The sequence below is a fragment of the Trichoplax adhaerens genome, genomic scaffold, assembly GCF_000150275.1.
Source record: "Trichoplax adhaerens TRIADscaffold_2 genomic scaffold, whole genome shotgun sequence".
NCBI classification, from domain to species: Eukaryota; Metazoa; Placozoa; class Uniplacotomia; order Trichoplacea; family Trichoplacidae; genus Trichoplax; species Trichoplax adhaerens.
The window spans coordinates 4,966,271-4,976,836 of NW_002060944.1; the positions used below are offsets into that span (position 1 = coordinate 4,966,271).

Here is a 10,566-nt window from a genome sequence, read left to right on the forward strand (position 1 = left end):
TCAGCCGGACCGACAGCTGAGTCATCCTTCTAGTCTAAAACTGTACGCAGTCGGCTCCAGGCTGACGTTTCCGAGACTCCCTAATCGAGGCTTGAGTCTTGGATCGAGTTGTTCACCATCAGCCGGACCGACGGCATAGTCATCAGTCCAGTCTAGAACTGTCCTTGTCGTCCTGTGATCGATGACGATCCAGTTGAAATGACCGCTTACCTCTTACCGTATGCATTTTCACTCTAGTACTGTACTCAGTGTACTGTACTCACTCGGCTGCAGGTGACGTCTGCGAACTGCGTAATCGAGTCTTGGATCCAGTGCTTGGCCATCAGCCGGACCGACGGCTGAGTCATCGGTCCAGTCTAGAACTGTACTTGACGTCCTGTGACCGATGACGATACAGTTGCAATGACCGCTTACCTCTTACCGTATGCATTTTCACTCTAGTACTGTACTGTACTCAGTCGGCTGCAGGTGACGTCTGCGAACTGCGTAATCGAGGCTTGAGTCTTGGACCCAGTGGTTGGCCGTCAGCCGGACCGACGGAGAAAGTGGCTCGATCATTTCGACTCTGAAAAGTACAGTATAGCAGAGCACAGTACTTTACACTGTGCTGCCATGGAGTACTGTAGACTTATGCTACAGATAGACGGTAGGATGGCCGTTGTTACCGGTTCCCAAGCAAAGCGATGATTTAACTGCTGGAGAAAGTGCCTCCATCATTTTGATATTCGTCTACAATCACCAAAGTGCAAGACTACATTATTACTTGAAAACGCTGAAAGGAGCACCAAGGTATTTGACATTGTCAAGGGATCCATTGGATCGTCTACTCTTGCTTGTAGTCAATCGATCGAGTTTACTGTCACTCGCTAGCCTTGATCGCAGTCTTGCTACCCTTGGAAATGTGGTAGAGGCATTGCTGGCAATACAACACAATATACACCATTCATCGATACTAGCTAGAGGCTAAAGATTGGACATTTCCATCGTCAAGACAAGAAGAATCGCCTGCCTTTTTTTAGTCTATTATTCTTATACTTTCCCTACTCGGCTATCTTGTAAGCATGACATCGAGAAGCAAGTAAGAAAACACAGTGATGTAATAATGATGCTTGTTACAAATGGAAATAATTGCAACATTGGTTTAGTTACGCCTGTTTCAACAGTCCTTGTTACAACTGTATGAGATGGCAATACTTTATTTCTCAATGCAGTACAAGAGTATATGCAGCTAGACAAACTGCACTTTTGCCAGGCAGTTGTGAAGCTTACGATAGAAGTAGGTAAAATCTTGTATTGTACTACAGCCTACAATAGGTTACTGATCTGCATCTTTTAGTCATCAAGTTGATAAAGGACTCGTCTCTTTCGCCATCTTTACTTTCAATCACGACTCTAGATTCGATCGGAGAACTGGCTTGTTTTATTGACACGCCAATCGCCAGATATTACACAAACCCTAGTGTTTTCTTAGCATAGCATGATTAGCATCCTTGTATTTCCTATTCCCAACGAGTTTACTACAGTAAAAGAGTCTTTGATATCTAAAACACGCACACACAACGGTTGCAAAACAAGACGTCATCAGCAACTATTCTACTTTATTGATTGCAACACTGCTCAGTATAGTCGACGATGAAATACTCTGTTCCTACCTGATTGCATTCCAAAAGTATTTTACTATTTCAGCGTTTTGTCATCTCATGCATTCATTTTATATCTACCTGTACTGGAATATAGGGCTACCACCGGCATTCAGATACGATGCCCTAGACATCCCCAAGCTAACCTGATTGAAGATTATAGTGCTGGCGATATCGTTTGTCCAGAATGTGGTTTAGTAGTTGGAGATCGGTATGTCAATTTCTTAACGACAAGGACTAAAAAAACGATTGTGATTGATGCAGTATAGATGTGTACATACAGCTTGTACAAATTGTATCGATATTTGCTTTATGATCATTCTTTATAGTACATTCTCTATCGTAGTAATTTACTCCTTCCTAGATGTCGAATTGAATATCATGCCCCTTTAATAGTACTTTCAGTTTGAAATCAAACCTAAAGTGTTTTACAGTACATCAGTACTATCTAATTGATATACGAGTACGTAATAGTATCAGAGAAGAATCCAGCTTGTGCAACTCTGAAGTTAATTGAAGCTAGTATAGATCTGCTGATGTAGAATAATTTTTAAACAATTGTGAATAACATATTGAAATCCATCGTTGTCCAATTTACTGTAATCAGCTTATTGGCAGTTCCTGGTAGAGAAAACCTTGGTACAGTACAACACTACTGTATGATTGTATCATAGTAGTAAAAACTACCTCTAACGATTGTATAAATTAATTCTGGTTTCCAATAATTATTTACCTGTAACATATACTGTATATATTGTTATCCCATAGAATGAGAAATACTCATTATACTCGTAGTCACGTATATCTGGAATTAAAATTGACAGTATATTTTTGATTGTTGTACCTAAACTTTAGCTTAAAATAATTCTCCTAGTTCACAAGAATTCTTCAATTTCATACAAGATGGATGAATAAACATTACGATATGGATAGTTTAGTTATAAAACTTATTTAATGCTATCATTTAGGATCATTGATGTTGGATCCGAATGGAGAACATTTAGCAATGAAAAGGCTCGATCTGATCCATCTCGTGTTGGTGCTAGCGAGGTGGGATATAGTCTATTCTACTCTGTTATAGTATCCAGCTTAGTAACAATTTACTAAAACACAGCTAATGCGTGTACTATGAATTGAACCACCTCTACTGAACTCTTAGATGATGATATCATTTATCATTTCTTTTAAAATGCTTACCAAATTGATAAACTTGATTCAGTTGAATAATGTTTACAGCTATAATTTCATTATAATACAAAGTACCCAAAGAAGCTAATCGGATTCTAGCCCGTAAAATTCTACTAATCCTGAATATCATTTATACAGTGATACAATACTACTGCAGTAATTGTACAATTGCTTCATCAATGACCTTTTCAGTTGTATGAAAGAAATTGATCATGATGCTTATGTCTTATTTGTAGAATCCATTACTGAATGGCAGTGATCTAACCACTGTCATTGGTAAGTCGCCATCAGGTTCAGCAGCTTACGATGTTGATGGCAACGCACTATACCGGAATCGCTCTGCGGTAATGTAAAAATATTCGATCTTAAAAGACTGCAAACTTTATCACTAGAAATACTGTACTTATATAGAGCTACTGCTATCATAAAACGTATATGCAAATGCAAATATGGCATTATCTTGTCAATATGCAGTAAGTTGTTACGCTATACTGATTGCCGCAGAGTACATTCTTACTATTGTATAGTTTCGTGATATATCTTGAACGTCAAACGACTGCATTAAATTATAGATTAACAAGATCAATGTAGAAACTAGAGATTGATTGTATCGATTTTTCTGCATGAAACTTGATTCTATCCTCTTGATGTAGCTACAACACGCTAGTATATAGACTATCGTATCCTTATATCTACATCCTTACTCTAATTAGATGAATGGTACGGACAGAAGCTTAGTCAATGCCTTTCAGGAAATTGCAACCATGGCCGATCGAATTAACTTACCAAAAACGATTGTTGTAAGAAACTTTGTTCATAAATATCATGTAGCTAAATGAAAATTACCCTACTGTCTACAGTAATACAATATCGATCATTTATTAGGACCGGGCTAAAGTACTATTCAAACAAGGCTATGAATTGAAATCCCTCAAAGGCCGTAGTAATGATGCTCTAGCATCAGCTTCTTTATATATAGCTTGTCGGCAAGAAGGCGTCCCACGTACATTTAAGGGTAAGACTTTCTTCAAAGTAAGTATGAACACTGTAATACCCTCTACTGCTAATGCATTAAAATATCTTCATCTTAATGAAATACAGAAATTTGTGCTGTATCGAAAATATCAAAGAAAGAGATTGGACGATGTTTCAAAGCTATCCTTAAGGCCTTAGAAACTAATGTTGAAATGATATCAACACAAGATTTTATGGTAACTTGAACTCATGTCATGCAACTTGTCAAGTTACACCATATCGCGCCTAATATCGATGTAATTCTTATTCCTTGCTAGTCTCGTTTTTGCTCCAATTTAAATTTGCCCAACTACGTTCAAAAAGCAGCCTCTCATATCGCTCATAGAGCTATCGAACTTGATCTTGCTCCAGGGTAATGTCGACTATTACAAGTATTTCTAATTATCTTTTAGATGAAGTAATTGAAAGGATAAATAATTGGAGCCTAACGGTTATTTGTAATTATTTGACTAGTCGAAGTCCTGTTTCCGTTACTGCTGCGGCGATCTATTTAGCGTCTCAAGCATCAGACACAAAGAAATCACAGAAAGAAATTGGAGATGTAGCTGGCGTTGCTGATGTCACTATACGACAGTCTTATCGATTATTACTTCCACGATCAAAGGATCTATTTCCGGCAGATTTTGTATTCAAGACACCCATTGATCAATTACCGAGCGCTTAATTATCCTAGATAAATCTATTGTAATTCTACTATAAGCATGATTGGTTTAGAATCGATAACAATGTTGCATAGCAATTCAAGGATGTCTTCTTGATCATACCGATATCTCTCTACTTCGTTGTTATAGGTACTAGCCGTTGTTGTTGTAACTAGTGTAGAATAACATTTCTTCAGATAGAGCGAGGCACAAGCTTGGGTGATTTTAAAATTTTACATTACGATAGAACTATGTAGTTGACAGCTGCCATAACAACAAGTGCACGTTCAGTCGCTAGAGTGCTTCTAGAAGCTAACGTACGGTTAATTACCATACTTGTGCTTCTGGTCAATTTTACAAACCATTCCGTATACTCTACAATAATTATAATTAGTCCAGTTTGGTCTATCAGTAATAACTTTATTAACAATTAAGAAAAGTAAATATTACAAGAAAAGAATCAACAGATACATTAAATCCTATATAGATCCCCAATTGATTCGCAATGAGGAATTACTAGTTAACGTTGCCCTTGCATATTTGGCGGCAAAAACATTGCTTTAAGTTGCGAAGACATCTGAGCAATTTCTGTATCATCCTGTACATGTGCTTGTATTGCTTGCGCAAATTGTAACGATCCTGTAGATACGCATAATGTATGTAATAACATTAGTAATATCGTCAACTTGTACTTAATCGTTATGTGAATTCTCTACATTTAATAGTGCCACAACTAGACTTAAAATGTATGATGATTTGTGGTGAAATATTGATACTGAATTTTTTTAAAATTCCTAGAATAAAAGGTACCAGTGTTTTCACTATTCATTCAATCGCTTGAAAAACTTTTTAATAAGTTATAAAGCCCTCGCACATTGAGTATACTGTACATTAGTAAAGCAATGAAATTACTCTTGCCGCTTTTCAATAATGTTGTATTAGACCCTACATATACTGCAACTTTCCGGTTATCATCTGTTATTACAAGAGTAAATGGAAAGCGATCGGGACCATAAAGTAAGATCTGATTCAAGACGTTCATAGTCAGAAACTACTGTGCAGTAGTCCCTGTCATCGTATCAACCAGAGAGAACAGCGATACTTTTAATGTTCGCAATTACTGTGAGAAGGTAAAGTTGTGGGTAAATTCTATCATAATCCAGTAAACCATGTTGGGTTGCTTGCCTAGGTCATCAAATATCTTCAACTATAGTTATAGTCAATTCTCAGAATACTGTACTGTAACAGGGGGAATTTTTTTTCATCCTTTTTAAAATTAAAGTAGTAAAATATCAGTCTTCTCGGCCGTTACTAATACAGCTAACGAACAGCATATTTTGAGTGTACATCTAAGTAATGTACATGCTATAAAGACACCTTAAAATACAATGCGAAAGTGCAATATACGCGTATAAAATTTAAATGTTAATATAAAACTACCCCACCAAATACAGTCGATAATAAGATATCTTGCGACCCTGCAAAATTACCTTGTTGATCACTTGTGAAACCGTATTTTTCGATAACTCTTTGTTGTATTTGCGTTGCCACAGGTACTACAATTTGCATCATTTTAAGTAAGTCTGTACCAGCTTCCTCGCGAGCAGCATTCATTTTCGCTAGATTTTCCGGTTCCGTGAAAGCTTGGACGACTTCCTTTAAGGCAGCTATAAATTACATGTAGTTATTGCAATATCAATTAGTTCACAATGCGTATCAAGTTGCAATTTAATCGGAAGACTTTTATAGGGTAATTGTGACTGTTGAATATCGATAAAACCACAAGGTATCAATTTTTACATAATCTAAATCAATACGTATCATGTCATGATTTATCCTGTAGAATATTATCGGAGTAATTATTACTTTACGTGACTATTTAACATTAATAAAGCCAGCAGCTATAACTTTTTATATATCTAAATCAATATGTATCAAGTGACGATCCAATCTGAAGAATTTTTAGCAACTATAAACTCTTATATGTATAAATCAATAGGCATCAAGTTACGATCTATCCTGAAGATAGAATTTCATCAGGGTATTGTGACTCTAACTGACAATTGAATATTGGTAAAACCAACAGCTAAAACCTCTCATGCTCTATCCTGAACAATTTCATAAGGGTAATTGTGAATCTGTGAGACTGTTGAACATCGGCAATACCACAAGCTATAAACTCTCACATACGCGTATGTAAATCAACACTTATCTAGTCATAATCCTATCTTAAAGAATTTCAGCAGCTATAGATTCTTACGTGTATCAATCCAATCACAACCTATCTCGACGAATTTCATTAGGGTAATTCTGATTGTGTAATTATTTAACTATTTAACATCGCAAAGTTCACTTTACTCCAATAATAGCAAGTCAGTCAGGTTCTATCCTAAAGAATTTTATTCGGGTAATTATGACTCTATAACTGTTTAACATCGCGAAATTAACTTTACTACATTAATAGCCAGTCAGGATCTATCCTAAAGATTTTTATGGGAAAGAATTGTAGCTGTTTATCGTCGTTCAATGCCGGCAGTTGCAAACTAGTACAATATCAAGGCGTATCAAGCCATGGTCTATCCTAAAGATTTTTGGTGGAGTCATAGTGACGGTTTAATATCGATAATTCAATATCAACTTCACTACATGTACAAGAGTAGCAAGTTAGGATCTATCTTAAAGTTTTCAATAATGCGAGTTATAGCGAGGATACGCACGACTATGAATATATTCAACATTGTCTGCCGGGCAATGATTTGCAACTATGAATGTAGCCATCACACGCTACTTACAGACTATCCATTTCATATGGCTATTTATATCGTTTAGTACAAAAGTAATCATCATGGCAATTTTGTGATCACAACAGCATATTCCATTGCCTATACAGTACTCGATCATCACGGTAAAAGCTGAATTGGACTTATTAAACCGAAATATTTCACTTCTATGACCCAAGGAGACCCTATCTTACTATGGTATTGACATGATATATGTGCTGTAATAAGTGATTTCATCATTGATCGATTTCCATTGGATTAGTGGTATCTAAAAGTCGATAAACATTGTTCAACGTTGGATCTTGATTCACCATTTACCTACAGTATACCATTTCCTGTATTCCTTTCTTTCACTACGATAATTTTAAAATTGAAGTGCTCAATGTAAAAACATTATTAATATAGATGTCGATAGATAACCAGTCATCGACGATCAGGGTTACGTACTGAAAATGATTCTAAACTATCAAGCATACTAAGCTTCAAGATCCAAATCATGACAATATCGATGGACGTCTATTTTCATTAAGCTATTCTTACTTCGATCGATTACCATTTTCACTACTATAATTAATAGATAGGTAACGTATCCAATCACAAAAATCACCATCAAGTTTATTCGAACATCCTACGTGGCAATATGTTAATTGTGTAATACAGTAAGGCGATCGAAAGGGGGATAACCAAATAGATCAAATCAACTTCATTTATATCTCTATGACGGCATCCTTTCTTTCTTTCTTGCTCAATTAGTCTCAATATACGATAAGATGAAATCGAATAGAGTGGGTCTTAAGCTACAATAGTTTATGGCATGACCATATTCATTGTCTACTACAGCAAACTAAATTTGTTGGCGGTAAAGTACTGTAAGTATAAATGGTAGCAATCGCTCAACAGAAGGATCATCTCTAATATAATCGTCTAAGTAATTGCACGTGTTCTATATTATCAATAAAGTAGAAGAACATTCTTAGTAATTAACGATATTTTCTACAAGTTGGACAATCTCCTTACTTCGTGCTTCTTCGCGATTCAATTTGGGGACTGCGGCCATTTTGAACTGCAGCTCTCTTCACTGTGTAAAATCAAACGCTCAAGCTGTAACTTTCTACAATGGAAAAATTGATGGTACTGACAGGAGGACTCCAAGGAAAACTCGATAGACTCCTTTCAATGCCTTTCAGTACTCAATAGGATTCCAGCCAAATGTCCGTCTGGTAACCGTTATGGCTTCCAGACTTCAAGACGGGCAAAAATGGGCATACAAAATTCATAGCCAATGGATATTTTCTGCATAAACAGAATAAATTCATCATTGTACTCGTATTGTCTTTCAACATGGTGCCATCTGTATACTATCCATATATTAATAATCATAATAATAAATACAGTAGGTAAACCTCCTTCACTCGGAAGGATATTTCAAGATCCTACGAAATACCAATATGAACAAATTATTATTTACAATGAATTGAATTTTAATAATACGCTGCACCAGTATAAAAGATGAGAGTATTCTACACTAATATGGTCTTCCAGCACTTGAAAGGAAATGTGAAAATTTCCGCGGTAATTATAAGAGTAAGAAAAATAAGAATGCAACGAAATGAGGAAAGATCGAATATTCTGTACCACAGTATAGGAGATTGCCTTTCTAGGATAAAAAAAAATATAATCATTTATACTAATGAGAAAATAATTATTGGCGTTTATACCGAATTAAGAGGATAAATATCCTATGCAGTTATTGTCTCAGCATAATATCATCCGATAACTGTAGAATCAGTAATGATAGTGTCTCTGTAATAATAAATACAATATACACTACGATTAGAGAAAGGGAAAGCAAGAAAATAATCGACATTGATGCTCAATTATGAAGATCGATATTCATCGGATAACTGTACAATAAGTGATGATAGCCTGTGTAATAACGAATACAGTATACAGTACAATTTAAATTAAGAATAGGGAAGAATAATAACATGGTCTACATTGATGCTAAATTACCAAGATTGCATGTACACGTAATTAATGTACAATTGTATATTATCTTTTCAGCATGATATCATCCGTATAGACGTGTGAATAAGCAAAGACCCCAGGCTTAGAAGGATATATTAAATCTCTGTATTAATGCAAACAAGTAGAATTTTTTTACTATAATATGCAGACGTCAATACGCACTAAATTGGTTACTAATATCTCAGTAATCACGTAACCATGAACAGGGCTGTGGTATATGTAAAATATCACAAGATGGATATAGATTAGGAAAAAAATAAAGACGTGTACAGTCGAAATGGCACATGCATTTCCATTCAGTGTAAATTCATATTCTCGTACTATACAGATATTATTATAATTATTATCCAAAAACATAGTTATCGTAAAGTAATGGGTGTTACAACGTAAATCGTTTATTAAATTACATGTTACATACGAGTAATGATTAGGTATTAACAACTGGCCTACCGAGTAAACCAGTATCAAATTGGCATACAATCTGAGTCTCGCTACTAAATTACCAATAACTAGGAAAATTAAATTAATTTGGCAGGTATTGCAAAAAGCGTCTAGCAAGATATATTTATCTTGCAGCTTTTACAGTGCATTTAATCGCTTTAGATATAGGAAACTATCGAATGATAATTAATATAATTAGTCTTTTTACTATCCAATATGGTTTTCATGTTTTATTTATAGAAAAATTCAATTCACTCTCTAAATCATAATATCCTCCGGAGTAATACTACGTAGAATCGGTGCTATCTTACAAGTAGGTGGAGAATAGAGTTAAGGAGCGTATACATTGCATAGACAGCATACTGTATAACATACACTTAACACAAGCATACGAGTATATACATTTTAGCTTAAACTCATGTTTTACTTCAATGATAACATACAAGAATGCATTATAATGGAATTTCTGAACATAGTTTACCGTACCAATAGCAATTGTTGTGACGTAAAAAATTTTGAAAGCATATTCGGCATATCAGATAGGATAATCTTAGATCAAGCCTCATGTTAGTATAGTAGCTATTCCTTCGATACAAAAAAAATTTGCAAACTAACGACATGATCCTATTGATGTATCTATGAAGAATGCACTAATAAAAAATATATTAATCCGATATACAATCTACATTAATCGACTTCTTTATTACGAGAAACTGTAATCGATGTTAACGCTACTCGTGAATAGTCAATCCTGTATATGAAACGGGATTAATTAATTTACACACTCTTATTTTATACGTAGAACAATTGATT

General features: G+C 35.1%; 1 protein-coding gene across 1 annotated transcript; it reads left to right on the forward strand.

Annotated features, from left to right (window-relative positions):
• Positions 1–1,061: 1,061 nt before the first annotated feature.
• TRIADDRAFT_53474 (uncharacterized protein) lies at positions 1,062–4,527 on the forward strand (the record flags this gene model as incomplete). Its single annotated transcript, XM_002109405.1, has 10 exons — positions 1,062–1,078; positions 1,212–1,280; positions 1,738–1,851; positions 2,609–2,690; positions 3,065–3,172; positions 3,542–3,628; positions 3,714–3,843; positions 3,930–4,039; positions 4,121–4,215; positions 4,317–4,527. The coding sequence occupies 10 exons, from the start codon at positions 1,062–1,064 to the stop codon at positions 4,525–4,527; spliced, it is 1,023 nt and encodes a 340-aa protein (XP_002109441.1).
• Between the last annotated feature and the right edge of the window lie 6,039 nt (positions 4,528–10,566).